Below are 20,861 nucleotides of genomic sequence, written 5' to 3'. Positions count from 1 at the left end.
ACATTCCTTCTAAGCATCGTTTGTATCGTATAACCCTAACCCTAACCCAAATTTGGACCAGGGGGTTCATATCCGCTAACGGATTTTAACCGGGGGTCCAGGCGACAAGGAAAACTCGAGAGTTTCAAAACACAAAGGTTACTCAAGTACGTGTAACCTGGTTATTTACCATTTACCAGACGTTTTAAAATTACCACGACTGTACTGGTAACTGCGATCTGGTTCTGACCGCTTGAAAGCACGCCACTTAGTCATTACAGCGTTCATTACTCTTACCGGATTTTTCAGCCAACCTAATCGATTTTGGTGCGGTGAGATTTAGTACGTATGAAGCATGCTTTTCCTAGTTTTTGACAACATAGACGCATCGCAAGAAAAAACAGCAGCACTGCGCCCTTGGTCAACCATTCCGCTTATTATTTCCGACTTTTTTTATGTTTATTCATTGGAAGCCGCTGTTATTTCTAAGGTAGAAGGTAAATGGTTTGTTCTTTTTTTAGCGCTCCCATCAGAGGAGGCCCAAGCTCTGGAACCGCAACCCACTAATTGACCCTTGCTCACCATAGAGTCTCCTGTAGCTCAGTGGTTAGAGCATCCGACTAGATCACGGAGGGTCGTGGGTTAAAATCCCATCTGGAAATTCGATTTTTAAAAATTGTTTATTTTCATCTTTACATGCTCACTTTGGAGGCTGGTTGGCTGCATGTGATGCTTTAATGCATGTGATGCTTTAATGTGACAGCGTGATGCTGTTAGTCAGCTTCTATGCGCTAGCTGATGTTTGGCTGTGTAGCCGCGTGATGCGGTTCCATTCAATACCCACTAATTGACCCTTGCTCCCCATAGAGTCTCCTGTAGCTCAGTGGTTAGAGCATCCGACTAGATCACGGAGGGTCATGGGTTCAAAACCCATCTGGAAACTCGATTTTTATAAATCAAGTTAAATCGGCAAAATAACGACACTAGGAGCAAACAACACACGTATAGAATAAGGTAAGCCAATTTTACTTAATATTTTTACTTTTAACTATCTCTATGGATATCTTGTAGAAAATCCCATACAAATCCTTATAAATCGATATGCAAATTGTGTTTCTTGCGTGGTTCTTAAAGAGAGCTTAGGTTGCCTGTGCTCCCATAAGGATCTTCTCTTCTAATGCAGTAAGTTAGCACTGAACGTCTCTTGAATATTGTTTATTGCACCTTCAACAAAGATAGAACGTCTTTGATATTAAGGCAAACGTGATTTAATCAAGTTAGGTTCGCTGAAGTCCGTTACTTAGCAACAAATTTTGACAATTGCTTAAGCCCTGCCCCCAAGAACCTGCCACCTTATGCCGTGCCATGGCACACGAAAGACTAATTCATTTTATTAAAAACTGGATCATTGGATAATGCAATTCAAGACTTTTTATTGGCTTAGCCATTATGGTATATGAGCCAATATACCATAATCTACAAATATGGTAAGCGTACGCGTCAGTTTAAAATCAAAAGGGAGCTAAAAAATCCGGTTTCTTCTCACAAAATAATAATTTTTTGAGGGCGTTTTCAATAAAACAATTATTCCACTCGCGCTTGTTGGATATGAGATGATTATAGCCAACTCGGCGCTACGCGCCTCGTTGGCTATCTATCATCTCATATCCAACGCGCGCTCGTGGAATAATTGTTAATTATCCCTCAACTCTACAACTTCAGATGTGTAATCCATAATTTTTGACTGCATGTCGTATCATATTACATGCCTCGGTTATTCCGTGACCTTTGGAACAATTTTTTAAGTGCTCTCTTCCTTCCTGTAAAGCCTCCGATGACATGTGTTCATGGCAGAGATTTTCAACTATAACGGCACGTTTCAAATTAGGAGGACTTTATATTGAAAACAGTATCTTCCGAAAAATACCATTCATATAATGGGAAAAACCAACTCAGACAGTTAGTTAAAATTAACCCAGCTGCGATCAATAATTTTTGGCTACTTATGCATTTTGACCTGTTACTATATCTCGATAGCGTCAGTGCAGATTTTTCATCCTGTAAGTCAATTTATAGAGGATATTACACGGTGGCGAGAAGATATGAATTATGTTCTCGCGGCAAGAACAATATCTTACTGGAAAATAAAATTCATATCTTCGGGCTAACGTGTAAATTTCTTTTCTTCGTATGCATATATATATACATGGTACAGCTTTATAATACAGATACTGGGAACTAAACTTATCTCGTCGCAAATTTCGAGCTTTTCTTTTTGGTTTTCTCGTTGTCTTGTTGTTTGGAAAATGCAGTTAAACTTCGTTCCTTACCAATACAAATGACGTTCGAAACGGAAATAAAATTAAGTTCATTTAGCAAAGTTTGAAAAGGCGAGAATCTGACATCGTTGCTTAATATGACCACTTCCCAATAGACACACACTGAAAAAGCAAGCCACTCGGTTCCCGGATGTGATGGTCGTGCTGATTCAAGGAGTGTTTCAGTTCCCGGTAAAACACTCCCATCCATACTATTAAAGCTTGATAAACCCGCATAACAGAAAGATTGCTCAGGAATAATGTTACGTATCTTAAATAACATAGATGAGATAACCGGGGGAAATAATGCAGAGTGGCAAACAAGGAGAGATTAAAAGAAATAAAGAGGGAAGGATTTCAATAAAAAAGAGGAAGTTGAGAGATGAGAAATATTTACTTTGACGGTATAAGACAACGCCTTTAGGCCTCAGCCCACACTGTTGTCTGTCTCCCACGTTGTTACGGGCGCCATTAATATCTAAAAACCCTACTCTTACAATTCCTAGACGATGTAATGAAAGCCAAGGATCTTTCATTATTGGGATGATCAAGCTATGGAAAAAAGAAAAAAAAAAAAAAAGAAAAAAAAACTCAACCGACTGTTTCCGTTTTGTTCTGGTTGTTGACCTGCACTTGACTGTTAATTCCATGAACATAATATTTAGAAACAAATATTGATATTTACTTCATTAAAGAAATCAAGCAAAATGATATTGGTGAATTTTCCATGGAATTAAATACGAAAAATGAGACTGATTTTCCACGGTTAAAAAAAAAAAAATTGATACCAACTGAGACCGTTTCAGTTTCTTATGACCCTTCGAGTGTCTAATGTCACTTCCGAATTGAGCAACTTGGTTATCATAGAAAAAATTGACCGCGTAAGATGTCTGAGAATTGTCACTTTCGCTAAATAAAGAAGAATATGACCTCATTTTTGGGGGGGAGTTGTTGTAGAAAATGAAATGAGAAAATTTTTTAATATTAGGTCATGTTTTATAATAAGATGCAATCCAAATATAACTCTTGGGAAATCGCTGAATTATTATTCGAATATTCCAACACCTAAACATGTTTCGTGTAAATTTCCTGTGCAGTGATTCAAAGCGCTTAACTCCGCTAGAGGAAGGTTAGCATCGTTGAGAAGATTGGTTGGAAAGCGCGACTGGAAAGAAGAAATATTCTGAAAGTAACTTCTGGATAATTCTTTTGGTTTTTATCGTTCCTAAAAAAGAAGAAAAACTTTTTGGCGTCTGTCAAGCTGTTAAAAATGGCAGCGTCGCGGAACATCGTCTGGAGGGATTACAAGTTTTCAGCTTTTTGCGTCATTTTCATCTGGACTTTCCTCTGTTCATCTCGTCCAGGTGTGTATATAAATGCTAACATTTATAACGTTGATCATAATATTGCGGTGTCGTTGAGAAAATTGCGATATCAGTTAAGCTTATTCTGACGATTTTACGTTCTTAGTTGTAGTCACGGTCTCCCTTATGGCAGTGCCTTTAATTAGGAAGAATTGCTTCAGACTAGAATTTTGTAGAAAACTTTTTCTCACTTTTTTCAATTCACTCGGGTAAATTTAAGGAAGCGGGATGTATGACACAGGTGCTTACATATCTGGCAGCCTTCAATTGTAATAGCATCACCGACGAGTAATCGTAGAACTCGGTCCACCTTTGCCATGTGCACAGTGAAATTCATCAAGTGACCATTTAATACACGAAAAGTTTACCTCCAATTAAAGGCGAATGAAATCTCACTTAACTGGCAGATCAACTTGAAACGAAAAGGGAACATTCTCGATCTCGGTCAACTTAAAGTTTACGTGACTGTTGTGTCGGTCACATGACCTGAGTAGGTAATGGCACGTGGAGCGACGAGCGAGAGAGGTGGATTGAATTCGTTCGTTATTAGTTATCTTATATGTGATTAAAGAGACGTAGTTACGGACAGAATACAACACTGGCGACGAGGATGTTCAATACCTTCGCATAAATCAACATGGCAGCGGCAAGTGTTGAGTTTGGAGGAATTTTGCCGTTCGACTGTAAAGGCGCGATCACCTCAGTTGCTCCTCGTTGGAAAAAGTGGAAAAAATCTCTTGAATATTACCTCTTAGCAAGAGGAATCACCAACAGCGCTCGGAAAAAAGGTTTGCTGTTACACTGTGCTGGCAGTGAAGTGCAAGAATTATTCGAAACCCTGCAAGATCCAGGACCGTTGGCAGATGTAGGTGAAGACAATGCTGACGAATATCAGAAAGCCCTACGCACACTTGATGCTCATTTTAGCGCGCGGTTAAATGAGCCATACGAAAGACACGTCTTCAGAAATTTCAAACAGGAGGGAGGAGAGACGGTCGATCAGTTTATTACTCGGTTACGACACCAAGCGGAAAATTGTAATTGGGATAACGCAGACGAGCCGATTCGCGATCAGGTCATCGACAAGTGCAGATCAGACGACTTGCGGCGGAAATTATTGTTAAAGGGAACCCATCTAACTCTGGAAAAGGTGCAAGAAATCGCTCGATCTTTTGAGGCAGTAGATATTCAGTTGAAAACGATGACTGGTGTGGAAGATGATCGTCAACAAGTTAACCGTATCGAACGTGGAGAAACCGCTGTCCAGTTTAAAGGAAGAGAAACGAAAGCCAAATCTTATCGTTGTGACAGAGAAGGTCATTTTAGTCGTGACAGTTGTTGTCCAGCAAGAAATGCCGAGTGTCAGAGGTGTCACAAGATAGGACATTTTGCTAAGGTTTGCCAAACCAAAACTGTCACCAGAAACAAAAGATTTTCTCCACGAGATGTGCCAGACAAAAGGAGATCGAATGTGAACTCGATTGATGATGACAACTTGAGAGTTGAGAGCGACGATGACGAGTACGCATTCACTGTGGGCAGAGGAACTACAGGTGGGATGATAAATGTGTTAGTTGGAGGGATTTCTGTGCGAATGCTTATTGACTCTGGGGCAAGCACTAATGTGATAGATAAAGGAACATGGGAGGAGCTAAAATCCCAGAAGATTGAATGCAAATCCTATAGATGCAAAAAGAAGCTGTATGCTTATGGGAGTAGTGTGCCTTTAGAAGTTATCGGTTGTTTCGAAGCAAGAGTAGTCCTGGGTGACAAAGTTTGTGAGGCAGAGTTTGTAGTGATTGATGGGACAGGACAACCCCTATTGGGGAGAAGTGCAGCAATCAAGCTTGGAGTGCTTCAGATAGGAAGTTCCATAAACTCTGTAAGCAGTGACATTGTAGAAGAATTCAAAGATTGTTTTACAGGAGTAGGAAAGCTAAAAGGATATCAGCTTAAGTTGCATATAAAAGAGAATGTGGCACCTGTGGTTCAGCCTCTGCGCAGACCACCATTCAATCTTAGAGACAAAATCGAGAAGAAATTAGACGAACTGGAGAACACAGACATCATTGAGAAAGTAAACAGTCCATCTCAGTGGGTCAGCCCTGTAGTTGTAGTCCCAAAACCCAATGGGGAAGTGAGACTTTGTGTAGACATGAGACAAGCAAATTGTGCGGTAGAACGTGAACGATACCCCATTCCAACCATTGATGAAGTACTTCAAGACATGAACAATAGTAAAGTGTTCAGCAAGCTGGACTTAAGATGGGGGTACCATCAAATTGAATTATCTGAAGAATCCCGTGAGATTACCACATTCATCACACACAAAGGTCTGTACCGATATAAAAGATTGATGTTTGGGATATCAGCAGCTCCGGAGAAATACCAGCAGGTTATCCAGCAGACATTGCAAGGTATTGAAGGGGTACACAATATCTCAGATGATATTGTAGTGCATGGTGCAACACATGACCAGCATGATGAACGTCTGCGAAAAGTGATGATGCGTGTACGTGAATGCGGCCTTACCCTCAACTTAGAAAAGTGCCAATTCTCCATGAGTCAGTTGACATTCATGGGCCATGTCCTGTCAAGTCGAGGAGTGGGTGTGGCCGCTGACAAAGTGAAGGCAGTAGTCGAAGCAAGAGAACCAGAATCGGTTTCAGAAGTCAGGTCATTCTTAGGTCTAGTAAATTACAGTGGAAGGTTTATTCCAAATCTTGCGACACTGTCAGAGCCACTGCGAAGACTGACAAAGAAGGATATTGTGTTCCAATGGGGATCAGAGCAAGCAGCAGCATTTCAGAAGCTGAAAAATGAACTGGCTCGAGCAGAGGTTCTTGGATATTACGACAAAGATGCTGAGACTCGTGTAATCACTGATGCAAGTCCTGTGGGTTTGGGCGCCGTTCTTGCTCAGAAGCAGCAAGGAGAGTTCAGGGTCATTATGTATGCTAGTCGAAGTCTAACGGATGCAGAACGCAGATACAGCCAGACAGAGTGCGAGGCGCTGGTGATTGTATGGGCTTGTGAACGGTTCCACACTTACCTATATGGGATCAAGTTTCACCTTGTAACTGATCACAAGCCTTTGGAATGTTTGTACTCGAAGAAGTCGAGACCCCCTGCCCGCATTGAGCGTTGGGTACTGCGGATGCAAGTTTTTGATTACACCATTGAATACAAGCCTGGTAGCGAGAACATAGCAGATTCCCTGTCTCGACTGAGCTGTTACCACAGTCTGGACGAGGAGAAAACGAGGAACGTTGCAGAAGAATATGTACGGTTTATAGCCCAGACAGCCACCCCAAAAGCCATGACAACACGAGAAGTAGAGGAACATTCCCATCATGATGCTGAACTGAGTGAAGTAAGGCGATGCATTCGTGAAGGTGTCTGGAACAACAAAGAATGTGTTAAATAAATTCCAGTAAAAGACGAACTGTGTGCCATCGGCAAAGTTGTTTTGCGTGGAACTTGCATTGTTATTCCCCAAACTCTGAGACAGCAAGTACTAGCTATTGCACACGAAGGACATGTTGGAATTGTTGCTACGAAACTGAGACTGAGGACTAAAGTGTGGTGGCCCGGTATCGACAAAGACGCTGAACAATATGTAAGGTCGTGTCATGGATGCCAATTAGTTGGACAAGCAACTCCACCGGAGCCTTTGATGCCTACTGAGCTGCCGCTTGGCAAATGGCAGGACTTATTCTTGGATCTCCTGGGACCGATGCCAACAGAAGAGTACCTGCTTGTTGTCATTGACTATTATTCTAGGTACTATGAAGTGGAGATCTTGATGTCAGTTACTGCATCCCAGATTATCTCACGCCTCAAGACGATATTCGCTGTTCATGGCCTGCCAGTAACCATAACGAGCGACAACGGACCACAATTCCGGTGTGAAGAGTTTGAGCATTTTCTTGTTGATAATGGTATCTTACACCGCAAGGTTACGCCACAATGGGCACAGGCAAATGGTGAAGTAGAGCGTCAAAACCGAAGCCTACTCAAAAGCATGAGAATTGCACAAGCAGAAGGAAAAAATTGGAGGAAAGAGCTCGTTCATTACCTCGCTACATACAGAACAACGCCGCACACCGTCACAGGAGTTTCCCCTGCGGAGTTATTATTTGGTCGAAAGATCCGCACAAAGATGCCTGAGTTGCGCGAAACTACCGTAAATGATGATGAGCTACGAGATCGCGACTGGGAAAAGAAAATAAAAGCGAAGATATATGCAGATGAACGAAGGGGTGCTCAACCCAATGACCTTCAGACTGGTGACCAAGTGCTTCTAAAGAAGAAAAAGTCAAACAAGTTGTCAACCAAATTTGAAAGTGAGCCTTATGAAATCATTGAAAAGAAGGGCAATAGTGTTGTGGTACAGTCACCTGAGAAAGTTCAATACCAGAGGAACGTCACAGAAGTAAAGAAGTTTACCCCCAGAGATGAACAATGTGTTGACAGTGATCATCAGTTTGAGTTACAAGAGGACAATGAATTAGAGCAGAGGCCGCAACGGGATAGGCATCCCCCAGATCGCTATGGTGAATGGGAGTAACCCAGAAAGAAAACTGACATGATAGTAGCCTCTTACAGGCTTGAACCTTGTTGTGATTTTTTAAAAAAAAAAAAAAAGTGAAACAGCGCGAACAATGGAGATAAAGACATGAGCTATGTAAAGCAAAAAAAAAAAACTCTGGACATAGTTGCAGTTGCGTTGATCGTATGATCTAGTTTAAGATTAAGATTTTCTTTTTTTTTCTGTTAAGAAAAGAAGGGATGGTGTGTCAGTCACATGACCTGAGTAGGTAATGACACGTGGAGCGACGAGCGAGAGAGGTGGATTGAATTCGTTCGTTATTAGTTATCTTATATGTGATTAAAGAGACGTAGTTACCGACAGAATACAACAGTGACGGTGGAAATTATTACCGTTTTGTTAATTTTTCTTGTGGTCTGGAGTTCAACCTTTTGCCCCGGATTAAACATAAGCCTAATACAAGTTTACGTCCGTTGAAACAACTCAAACTGAGAGGAAATTTCATTAGATTTAAGTTTTTAGCACTTCTCCTCCTCAAACACCAGTCTTTAAGTTGTCATTTTATTTCCTTAGTTTCATGAGTGCATTTCTTTATAATTGCTCCTTATAGTAAAGTCATTAAAGCGTATGTATATCCTACAGTTTGATATCCTTTTTCTGTGCAATTTCATTTGTCTTAACTTTATAATTAGATTAGCATACTCTGTTGTTGGCTTGTGATTCCCCACTGTTTGTAATGAGACAGTTATTCATCCTATGAAGTTTAGATGTGTTGTAAAATCCATGTACATAGGAATTTTTTTAAATTAAATTGTATGATAGTATTTTGGGATTGGCTTCTGCGAGGAAATGGTCAAGTCTTAAGTAAAAGAAAGAATTAAGTTTTTGACCAAAGACAGTAGTTCCTTTTCAGCTCTCATGTTATCAGGTAAGGTGTTCCATATGTTACAGATTAGGATGTTACAGTCTAGGATGGGTTTATTCATTTTAAACCCTAACATCAGTGTGCATATTCTCCATACTGTTCTTGTTACATTTCCCTAGGTACTTTCAAGAAGAATTTGTTCAACAATAAAGAGCCTCTTGAGTTCGGGAGAATTTTTTTTCTCTTGACTCTTTTATTTGATTCAGGGGTAATACTGTAAGGGGGGGGGGGGGGAATTAGATGCTTATCTTTCAGAGTGATTTGAGGTTAAGCTTCATCTACGTGTCCTCATGAATGTTTCTTTACTGCAGGTGTTGATGCCTTAAAATTTCTCAATTCTCCACCCCAAGTGTTAAATGGACTCTTGGGTATGAATATTGACTTCAACTGTTTAACTAATAATGCAAATGCAACAGTTCAGCTTTTCCACTCAAGAGACTTTGTAACATATACTGAAAGGACTTTGTCTCCTGAGAAACTTCACCTAAACAAACAAGTTTTCACATTGTTAAACCTTGGTGTAAAGGATTCTGGACAATATAAGTGTAAAGCAACAGATGGACAACAAACCATTGAATGGCCAAGTTCTCATGGATTGCTCTTTCTCTCCAAAGGTAGGTGGATCACAAATACATATACAATGTAGCTTACATTATGTATTATTGAGCAAATGTAAACCTTGCAGTGTATACCTGAAACTTAAATACGGTGTTCTTCTGTGTTTCATTCATTTTAACTTTTCATGGCCAGGAATCATGATAAAAATGTCAATCTTGAGGAGTTAAAATATCTGAGGGATATTGTTTGATTTAATACCAAATCTTCAGAGGTAATGTTATAAGAAATGTTTGGCCAACAGTTTAGAGAATTGCTGTTAGATTTTTAGATGACGGGGTTTACTTTCCAGTGAGATTGCAAGAAATCTACAAAGTTCCTGTTCCATGTAGTGCGAACCACCAGAAGTATCACTGAATAGAATAGAATAGAAGAAACAACATATTAAGCTTGGAAGGTCTCTAAAGTGTACAGGTTTGATTATATTTGTGAGCATGCCATTTAAAAGTGTTGTTACCTTACAGGAAAATTGCCAGATATTATACTTGACCCACCAAGACCAATCCTTATACAGCAGGGGCAAACTGGAAAGATCACATGTCAAACTGTTGGTTGGTCAGTAAGCAAACTGACTTGGAAAAAGCGAAGTGACTCTGGTGACCAAACTGTGCCAGTTAGCAAAGTTACAAATGATGTAGATAAGAATAAAAATATAGTGAAAGCAACTCTAACCATCACAAATGCTCAACCTCAAGATAGTGGTGAATATAAATGTGTACTGACAGCTTACAACGAAGAGGATTACAAGCTTGCAAATATTCGCGTGGATGGTAGGTTGTGAACTATTTTTAAAATGCAGATTTGGCATTCTTCTTAAGCTACCAAATCTTAAGTTGTGAAGCGGTTGTAATAAGTTGAGTACACAAAACCTGATTCTACTAACCAGACATGTTATCAGAATTCTGTGTATTATTGGTCAACTTTTTTTTTGTGTGGAAGACATAGTGTCTGGGGGGCCAGGTGTGGCTTGCTGGATTTGTGGTGGAGATGTCAGCACTGAGCTGGCAGATTTATTGTGTCAGGGTTTGGAGCAAGATACTGTCCTGTCACAATGGGTTGCTCCACTCAGGAGTATAAAAAGTGAACAGCCCTTACAAGGAGAACTTCCATAACTCCTTGTTTTTTTTGGTTTTTTTTGTTTTTTTTTTTTGTTTTTTTTTTTTGTTTTTTTTTTGTGCTAGGAAACTCGTCTTGAATAAACAGTTTTACTCTGATGCTGTGGGCCATAAGACCAGAAAACTGACCAACCTGTGAACAGTACCTTGATAATTTGCCATGCTGTCATATGTACAGTTTTCTATCTTCTGGTTCATTTGCAGCACCTACACGACCATCGATATATCCCTACACTGGGGAGAAAACAGTCAAAGAAGGGATGGAAAAAACTCTTAGATGTATAGCTAAAGCATCTCCAAAAGCCAATGTAACCTGGTACCGGCATGGCAAGGAGTTACAGAACACCACCACCTGTTCCACATCAGACAAGGACAAGTGCAAAACTGTTTATGAGGTTTATGAAGATAACCCTACCTCTGCTTTGCACACTGTTTTCACCCAACACGCTCTTAAGATACACAGTGCAACATATCCAAGAGATGAAGGGGAGTTCAAATGTATTGCAACAAATGGCATTGGTCAACCTGCAGAGTTAATTATAGGCCTTAATATACTTGGTATGTGCAGTACTTTATTCACAGTTTCAGTCATGTTTGTTGTTGAACCTCCTCTTTGAACAGCCAATTTCAGGGCTCCAAGCTCAACATTTTTTGAATAATTAATGTGCCTTTTTAAACCTAAAATACTGAAAATGTGTGGCCACAAATATAAGTTTAGAGGAAGAAAAGCTGGCTGACAATAGTTCCTTGAGGTTCAGAGGATATCTGAAGGTGTAATAAACACAACTAAGGAGAGATTTAGGGAAGAAAACAATGGCAAATATTAATGAATAAAGGCTGATAGTTTCAAAAGAAACTGTTTGGGGCTGCGTCGGTGGGAGTAACGAAAAAAAAAACGTCAGCTTTTGTAATCATTACGGTGGCCAATTTACCATTTCAACTTTGTTGTTATATCCAAATTATAATGGCAAATATTATCATGTTTAGTGACAATGACCATCTAAGTTAACTTGCATGGTCATAAAACACTCAGTAACAAATTTATTATAGCTTGCTTTGTTTAAACTATGTACTCAAGTTCTAAATCAGTTTTTTCCTAGTCAGTCCTCCCACCCAGTAAATAACATTTATAACTGGTTGATATTTATGATTTTTTTTTTTTTTTGCTGTGCTGTAGCAGTGTTATCCTGCTGGACTTATTTAGTGCATCTCAGAGCCTTTCTCTGTCCAGTTTTAGTTAGAGGTACTTAGAAACTATTGGGAGACTTGACAAATTGTTAGAGGGGAGGCTCAAATGGCATTGGAAAGTGTGTCAGCAAATTACAAATTGCATCCCATACAAAGAGATTGATCAGCAATACTCAAATGTTTATTCAGATAAGGTTGTGCAAGGGGACGTTTGGCTTGATTGAAAAACTTTACCATTACCTTTCTCCATTGCAGCACCACCCACTTTAAATAAAGCAAGAGATGAAGCAGTAGCTAAAGAAGGGGAAGAAACAAAAGTGATCTGTGACGTGAAAAAATCTAACCCAATTCCAAATATCACATGGAAATACCAAACTGTCAAATGTGATGATGTTGAAAACTGTTTACCTGATGAAAGCAAGTGGATAGATGTTCCATCAAATCTTCTCCTTACACCACAACAAACAAACTCAAGTCAAGTTCTAGTTGAGAAAAGTCAGTCTGCTGCCTTTTACCAATGCCAAGCAGACAACGGTGTTGGAAATGACACTCACATTGTAGAACTTATTCGGATTGGTAAGAAGTTTTTACTAACTGTTTTAAAATTGAACAGGGTAGCTATCATGAAAAGCATCTGATGAACGTAATTTGTGTAGTCAATCTTTGAATGTTGTCCTTCAGTAACATTTTGTAAAACAATAAGAACACTAATGCGGCCTGGAATTACTGTAAAATATTGTAAAATATCGTATCGTAAAAGTTCAAGCTTTTGCCGTTCAACGGCATCATTGTCTTTAGATATGGTAATTGTGTCACTATACTCGTTAGTATAGTGACACCTTTCTCCCTTTTATTCGGCCCTCGCAGAATGTCTTATTCGTCCCTGATGATGCCGTTGAGCGGCGAAAGCTCGGACTTACATTGCAATGTGATATGTAAGTCTTTGGATGCTGTGCATCATCACTGGCTGAACTGTCTGACTCCTGAGAGTGACTACCATCTCAGTTCTCCTTTCCACACCAGCCTTGAATTGAATATTAAGGTCACAAGAGTGTAGAGGAAGTAATCACCAACTAAAAAGGCTCTTGATTAAGCAACAAATTCTCTTAGACAGCACCATAGGAAATGTATAGGGAACAGTATGGAGAATATGCATATTTATTTTGGGGTGTAAAGAGTAAGTATGTACATGTGCAACCAAACAAGGTTTTTGGAAAATTAAGTTTTTGATTGGGAGGTTATCAGTGTAATAGAGAAAAATAGGTGAGATTCATTTTTTCCTTTCAAGGTGAATGTTGCTGTGGAATAACTCATCATCTTAGTCTTGGAAGCAAAGACTGATGTTTGGTGTTTTCTTTTGTGGAAATCTCTTGAGGGAGATTATATTCTCAGTTGTTTAGGTACCAGGTAGTCTATTGCTCTGGCTTTTTAGGTACTTACAGTACTTTTAAATGGTTCAGATGGTAGCACAAATATAACATTTCCTGTTCCCTAACTGACTGCTGCTTTTTCCCAAATAGTGGCAGCTAGAATCAAAGAGCCTGAAAATGGGTCCACAATTGAGGGACTGCAAGTTGGCAAGAAAGTAATTGTGACATGCAAAGCTGAAGGAAACCCACAGCCCAATGTTTCATGGGTACAGAACAGTACTGGCAAGGTGATTGCTTCTGGGATGGGCTCCGTGCAGCTTCTCAAGACTTTGGAGAAGGATGATGATTTTGGAAGTTATATCTGCATTGCTCGCAATCGCTTGAAAAACAGTGCATTGAAACATGATAAAGTTTTTATAAAATTAATGAAAGGTTAGTTGGTTACTGCTAGTGCAATCATGATAGATGATACAGTTTTATTTTCAAATAACAGTCAAAGCTCTAACTCTCCCTTAACCCGTAAGAGTGACTGGTGTAATGTTTGTGTACAGTATCACTACTGAAACCAATACTGCCGTCACGAGAATGAAGGGAATTGTTGCTATTTCAAGTTCTCCTTAGCAGTGTTTTAGAAATATATAGAGAAAAGTATAAGGAATACAGGTGCTGGTGTTATGGAATCAAGGGTTTGAGCTGTCCTCTGTATTCTTCATTGACTGTGAGCTGCTTGGAGTTCGGATGATTGAGTATCCATTACAACTGACATTAGAACAAGTGGCTCCATCTTAAAGGTTGTCTTGTATTTGGAACTGCTGCAGAGGAGAAACATTCTCTAACAGAAGGAAATCTCTTGCCTCTTAATTACAACAGGCAATGGGGGAATGGTGGAAAATTACATGTTCAACCAAGTTATGCAAGTGATACTTAATGTCTTGTTTAAGTGCTACAGTTTAATGTGTAAATGTTTGTGTTCTTTGCTGTTCCCTGCTTGGTCTCAAGAGCCTCTGCAGGTGAATATGGCTCTTCCATTTTACAGTGTAAAAGTGTTTGCATTGATTTTTTGTTGTTTTTGATTTTGGCCTTGTTAAGAATCCACCCCTGTTACAAGAGCTGGAGGGTCTCCATTGAGCACTGGTGCCCTGGTTGGAATTGCCACTGGCGTGGGTGCGTTTGTTCTACTTGTACTAGTGATTTGTTGTGTAGTGTATCGCAGACAACGATACACCACACAACGCAGACAAGCAGTGTTTTAGAAATATATAGAGAAAAGTATAAGGAATACAGGTGCTGGTGTTATGGAATCAAGGGTTTGAGCTGTCCTCTGTATTCTTCATTGACTGTGAGCTGCTTGGAGTTCGGATGATTGAGTATCCATTACAACTGACATTAGAACAAGTGGCTCCATCTTAAAGGTTGTCTTGTATTTGGAACTGCTGCAGAGGAGAAACATTCTCTAACAGAAGGAAATCTCTTGCCTCTTAATTACAACAGGCAATGGGGGAATGGTGGAAAATTACATGTTCAACCAAGTTATGCAAGTGATACTTAATGTCTTGTTTAAGTGCTACAGTTTAATGTGTAAATGTTTGTGTTCTTTGCTGTTCCCTGCTTGGTCTCAAGAGCCTCTGCAGGTGAATATGGCTCTTCCATTTTACAGTGTAAAAGTGTTTGCATTGATTTTTTGTTGTTTTTGATTTTGGCCTTGTTAAGAATCCACCCCTGTTACAAGAGCTGGAGGGTCTCCATTGAGCACTGGTGCCCTGGTTGGAATTGCCACTGGCGTGGGTGCGTTTGTTCTACTTGTACTAGTGATTTGTTGTGTAGTGTATCGCAGACAACGATACACCACACAACGCAGACAAGCAGTGTTTTAGAAATATATAGAGAAAAGTATAAGGAATACAGGTGCTGGTGTTATGGAATCAAGGGTTTGAGCTGTCCTCTGTATTCTTCATTGACTGTGAGCTGCTTGGAGTTCGGATGATTGAGTATCCATTACAACTGACATTAGAACAAGTGGCTCCATCTTAAAGGTTGTCTTGTATTTGGAACTGCTGCAGAGGAGAAACATTCTCTAACAGAAGGAAATCTCTTGCCTCTTAATTACAACAGGCAATGGGGGAATGGTGGAAAATTACATGTTCAACCAAGTTATGCAAGTGATACTTAATGTCTTGTTTAAGTGCTACAGTTTAATGTGTAAATGTTTGTGTTCTTTGCTGTTCCCTGCTTGGTCTCAAGAGCCTCTGCAGGTGAATATGGCTCTTCCATTTTACAGTGTAAAAGTGTTTGCATTGATTTTTTGTTGTTTTTGATTTTGGCCTTGTTAAGAATCCACCCCTGTTACAAGAGCTGGAGGGTCTCCATTGAGCACTGGTGCCCTGGTTGGAATTGCCATTGGCGTGGGTGCGTTTGTTCTACTTGTACTAGTGATTTGTTGTGTAGTGTATCGCAGACAAAAGAAACAGATTGATGAGTACAAGGAGATTTACTTCCTAAGAAGGTCAGACTACCAGGTAATCTTAGACTTCAAAGATTTGATAATTAATTCTCCTTTCTAGTTGCAGTGGATTTCTTGTGTAATCACCGAAATGTTATTGTTCTATCAAGATAATACTTGGAAGCTGTGAGGGGTGCTTGTGCTCATCAGCTTATTTCTGCAGAACATCATAAACATAGCGATGTATGCTTGTCATAATGCACTCTTTTGGGTTGTGATGGTTGTTGTTTAAGTTACAGCATCGTCTTTTTTAAAGTGATAATATTAACCATAACTAGAAAGGGAAGCAGTGGTTTGTTAACCAGAGGGAGAGGTAAGGAAAGGAGAGAAATAGTTACCAGATCTAATCTACCCCAGTAGGTACCTGTATTTGCACACTTACCTCCCACTGCTAAATGGTTTTGAATTTTTGTAAATATTAATAATAATAACAATAATAACTTAATAATTATTAATAATAATGTAATAATAATAATTTAATAAAATTAATATTATGGATCAGTAGGTCAATGGAGACTAGTGAGACTAGTGATCTACTGAAGGACTAAGACTTGGAGTTTCTTTCAGATAACACTTCGTGTAAATATTATCATTACCAATGCAAACTTCTTTTGTGTTCAGATCGACCCTGACCGTAGTCTCCTGGAGCAGTGCGGTGATCTGCCGTATGACCCAGACTGGGAATTCCCTGAGGAGAGGCTTATTCTCGGGGATGTGCTCGGTGCTGGGGCCTTTGGTCAGGTTATGAAGGCAGAAGCTATCGGCATCCTGGCCCTTGAACCACGTGACAAGAGTGCTGAGTCATTCAAGCGACGCTCAAAAATACGCAGGTCCTCGCGGGCCAAAGATCTGAAGAAAGAAGAAGGCCCTGGCTGGAAAAACACAAGGATCCCTGTAGCAGTGAAAACCTTAAAAGGTCAGTGACTGGTTTCTTATTTCTCCTCGCAGTATCATCCTTGAATAAAGATTAAAGGTCATGAGAATATAGGACATGATCACCAATTCCACAAGCTCCTGATTGTCATTGAATTCTCATTGTCAGCACCATAGGAAACTTAACGAGAACAGTGTGGAGAATTTGGATATTAATGTCGGGCTGTAAAGTGTTAAGCTTAATATACTTATGCCTTTCACTGATTTCTTTTTATTCACGCGACGAACCTCGTAGTTAAAGAGGAATTGCTCGCATTACAGAGTTCGTTAGTGATCGTTTTCTTGAAATTTTGGATTTTTTTTTTATATTTTTGTCGCAACTGTTATTTCCATTGTCATCCTCATTGTTAGTCCGTTTTGCATTTTAATCGGTGTGAAACAATTTTCCTACAGAGGGTGCCAGTGAATCAGAATACAAAGATTTAGCCTCAGAACTTAAGATCCTTATCCATCTCGGACAACACAAGAACATTGTGAATCTTCTTGGTGCTTGTACGCGTGGAAAGCGACTCATGATGATCATGGAATTCGCTCCCCACGGTAGCTTACTGTCTTTCCTTCGAAGTAAAAGGGACATTTATGAGCCAGACTGGACGAAGACCACAAATGATCCCAATAAAGAGTTTACACTTGTCGATCTCGTAATGATCAGTTATCAGATCAGTAGGGGAATGGCGTTCTTGGCATCAAGGAAGGCAAGTGCCTTTTTTTCTTTAATTTAGTTGTAAACCGCCAGGTTAAATTGTTTTGCCGTAGTTTTGTAGCGCAGACATTATTCATTCCTTGAATTACACGGACTAAACTGTTTTGGAACTTGCTTGACAACCAGGAACTTCTCCTTTCGGCGCTACTTATCTGATTTGAAATTAGAGCACCACAGGGATGCCAAAATGAGAGAAGTCTAATTTCAATAATTTTAAAATACCATACTGACATACGTAACACATCCCTCTCCAGTGTGTGCATCGCGACTTGGCTGCAAGAAACATCTTGGTTGGTGAAGACTTTGTAATGAAGATCGCAGACTTTGGTCTTGCAAGAGACATTTACAAAGATGATCTTTATGTGAAGAAAACACAAGGATTACTGCCAGTCAAGTGGATGGCTCCGGAGTCTCTGTTCGACAGAGTTTACACTGAGAAAACGGACGTGTAAGTTCTGATGATATTAAGGCTTTACGCCATTATACGTGTCATTACATTGTTGACGTTCCGTTGCTGCAATAATCGCACCAATTCAAAACAGTGTAGATTTGTGATACTGGTGAAGGAGGGTTGAGGTGAAATAAAGTTCGAATGTATACAACTGGGCCCAGTTGTTCGAAGACCGATTAGTGCTAACCCAGGGTTAAACTTTAATCCAGGTTTCTATATTTTTCTGTTCAAAAGCCGTTTTAAGATAATTTTCCCAATTCTTCTTAGAGCATTCAATCACCAAATTGTTAACGAATGGAATTAAAGTGAATTTAATTTTAAAGTTTTCAGATCTGCAATTAAATTTTACACTAACCCTGGGTTATCTTAAACCACCTTTGAACAACCCGGCCCTGGACTGCACACCCCTACCAAGAACTCCGGAGAGGGAAGAGTAATTCCATTGGGATCGTCCGCTACTGTTTCATATCAAGGTTGTTTCTAAAGCTTAAATTGATCTCATTTTTCTATGGTTCAGGTGGTCTTTTGGTATTTTGTTGTGGGAAACATTTACCCTTGGGGGTACCCCCTACCCCGACCTCCCAACGGAACAGCTCCTTGACTACCTGAGTGAAGGGAGGCGGATGGACAACCCAGCGAAGTGTCCATTGGAAGTGTACACCGTCATGAGGGACTGCTGGCTTCACGACCCGGAACAAAGGCCACCATTCACTTTCTTAAACGAACGACTTGGAAAAATCCTGGAAAGGCACATGAGAACGGTATAGGATTATATGGCAACTTTTTATCTTATGACGTAAATTTTTTTACTGGATCGCCAAATAGCGACTATGAAAAAAGTTAAGCAAGGTGCTCAAGTCTTCACGAAGCCTGTGCCACACCCGAAGCATTCAATTTTTCTTTGGTCTCATGAAGTCATGATTTTTCTCTCCTCTCTCCGTTAGGACAACCCTTACCTTGCGCTTGAGTTGGACGATGATGAAGGTGTTGAGAGCCAGGGCTATTATCTACAGCCGTGTGATTCAGGTCTGCGAAACTCCAAGCGATGTGTTGAGTCGCCAATTTGCTCTCCGACAAGCGAGCTTCCGCCGAATACGGACAAGGAAGGGGCTGGAATGGGGTAAGTTAACAGCAATCAACGAGACTATATATTTATTGACAGTATTAGTTGGATGGCCTTTGCTTTCTGTCGCTCTGCCTTTTTTTCACGTCAGTCAAATCAGTCGCCAAATTCTGCTAACCCTCTACTCACCACGTAGAGACACTTTCCGTGGGAGAACTGGGCTCTCCGTCTCTGGGAAAGAATACATTAACATTTTTTAATCATGAAATCTTTCTGTTTTCCTCCAGTTACGATTCCCCGTTACCTGCTTTGCCACCAAGCCAGGATGTGATGAGTGACGACGGAATAAAAAATGCACCCCTCCCTCCCATCCCCCCCTCGTATGAAGAAGCTTTGAGCGACGAAGATGAGTCGCGACTAGTGGGTGGTGGGAGAACGAACAGTGCAGCAGGAGAGAGTGGTATTGACGTGGATGGTGTGGAAGATTCAGGTGATTACATTGACGACATACGAGTGGATTCCCCCTTCATTCCCCCTGTTGGAAAGATCCCAGAAGCCGACGTTTTGCCGAAAGGAAAAAGACGAAAGATCGAAACAGCACTTTGAGAATATCGTTTCCACTGCTTCAAATTTTGAAGGCGTCGAAATTCAGAAGAATAAGTGAGTTGTAGCTGTACGAAATAACCGCATATTTCGCTATCAGTCGGCCTTTGTGTATAAAAACTATCTAAAAAGCCATTGCCGAAGGTACACGCTACATTGAAAGGCAAATTAAGCTCGACCCAGCTCGCCTGTTAAGTAAAGCCTGTCACCCAGCGTGACAGATGATGTTACACAACTCCTAACGATTCGATTGAATGCCAACAGTCATTCTGTTTTGTGCATAAATGGGGTGTCATTTGCTCTCCTTTGGAGCGAAAATCGATTGAAATATCACTCGTTTGTCAAGCTCTAACTTTCTCCTTTAGCTCCTATGTATGAGATGAGTATTGTCAAATTCACGACCCTTCCGTTATTCTTACCCAAGGAATTTCTGTACAATTACACTCTGTATATCTCTACCGAATGGATGTTGTATTTTTAAAGAAATAATCTAGGTTTAATTTTGGAATTGTATTCTAATTAATGTTCTGCTTTCTAATTATTCTCTTAGTGAATTTTTTTATATTGAACGGTTTTATAGTTCAGTGTCATGTGACTATTATCAGATGCAAAGAGGAGGAACGATATCTCTCGAAAGGAAGTGTGGAATTACTTTCATTTCTCTGTGTATCGTTACTGTACGTTCATAATTTATATTTCATAATAGTGGCGTGTGCTCAGCGAAATGTTTAGTTTACCTAGTTTCATTCATAAATACTGCAATGCTACGTTCCGTTCGTAGCATGTCAATTTATTTATTCGAACTCGACTTTTTAATAATGCTTTGTAACCTTGTTGCACTCTGACCAACATTACAATTAGAGATCGATTATCTAGAATTTTAGATTTGGGCGATTGAAATTTTAGAGCAGATTGTAAAAATAAAAAGATAGCACATAGAAACGATGTACTTTCAAAACATGTGTATCAAAATGTAACTAGAACCATTTCCATTGTATAGTTAAATTTAGGCGCAAATAACTAAATTAAATATTTGGTAATAAAAGGGCTTTTAATCCAAATCTTTGCAAAGAATGTTTTGACTCCCGATCAAATTTTCCCATCTCCGCACCACTTTAGGGGAAAACGAACTCAGTCCAGGCTTTGCGGGGGGTACTCGGCCATTGCGCGGCCCAAATGCGC

General features: G+C 40.0%; 1 protein-coding gene across 4 annotated transcripts in view; it reads left to right on the top strand.

Moving 5' to 3' along the window:
- The first annotated feature begins 977 nt into the window (after nucleotides 1–977).
- LOC111344794 (fibroblast growth factor receptor 4) overlaps nucleotides 978–20,861 on the top strand; it is an 87,557-nt gene continuing 67,673 nt past the window's right edge. The window contains exons 1-15 of one of the 4 annotated variants that reach the window (XM_088733890.1): nucleotides 3,395–3,661; nucleotides 9,450–9,752; nucleotides 10,218–10,523; nucleotides 11,073–11,426; nucleotides 12,312–12,632; nucleotides 13,577–13,858; nucleotides 14,516–14,590; nucleotides 15,137–15,211; nucleotides 15,758–15,942; nucleotides 16,548–16,842; nucleotides 17,253–17,554; nucleotides 17,817–18,010; nucleotides 18,531–18,774; nucleotides 18,958–19,133; nucleotides 19,364–20,740. In XM_088733890.1, the coding sequence (XP_088590016.1) occupies nucleotides 3,568–3,661; nucleotides 9,450–9,752; nucleotides 10,218–10,523; nucleotides 11,073–11,426; nucleotides 12,312–12,632; nucleotides 13,577–13,858; nucleotides 14,516–14,590; nucleotides 15,137–15,211; nucleotides 15,758–15,942; nucleotides 16,548–16,842; nucleotides 17,253–17,554; nucleotides 17,817–18,010; nucleotides 18,531–18,774; nucleotides 18,958–19,133; nucleotides 19,364–19,682 (3,525 nt within the window). In that variant the 5' untranslated portion in view covers nucleotides 3,395–3,567 and the 3' untranslated portion in view covers nucleotides 19,683–20,740. Of the gene's footprint in view, nucleotides 994–3,363; nucleotides 3,662–9,449; nucleotides 9,753–10,217; nucleotides 10,524–11,072; nucleotides 11,427–12,311; nucleotides 12,633–13,576; nucleotides 13,859–14,515; nucleotides 14,591–15,136; nucleotides 15,212–15,757; nucleotides 15,943–16,547; nucleotides 16,843–17,252; nucleotides 17,555–17,816; nucleotides 18,011–18,530; nucleotides 18,775–18,957; nucleotides 19,134–19,363; nucleotides 20,741–20,861 lie in introns of those variants that run through there. The other 3 variants (XM_088733891.1, XM_088733887.1, XM_088733888.1) reach the window with 3 other exon arrangements.

The sequence above is a fragment of the Stylophora pistillata genome, chromosome 9, assembly GCF_964205215.1.
Source record: "Stylophora pistillata chromosome 9, jaStyPist1.2, whole genome shotgun sequence".
In the NCBI taxonomy this organism is placed as follows: Eukaryota; Metazoa; Cnidaria; class Anthozoa; order Scleractinia; family Pocilloporidae; genus Stylophora; species Stylophora pistillata.
This window is presented reverse-complemented; position numbering and strand designations above follow the sequence as displayed.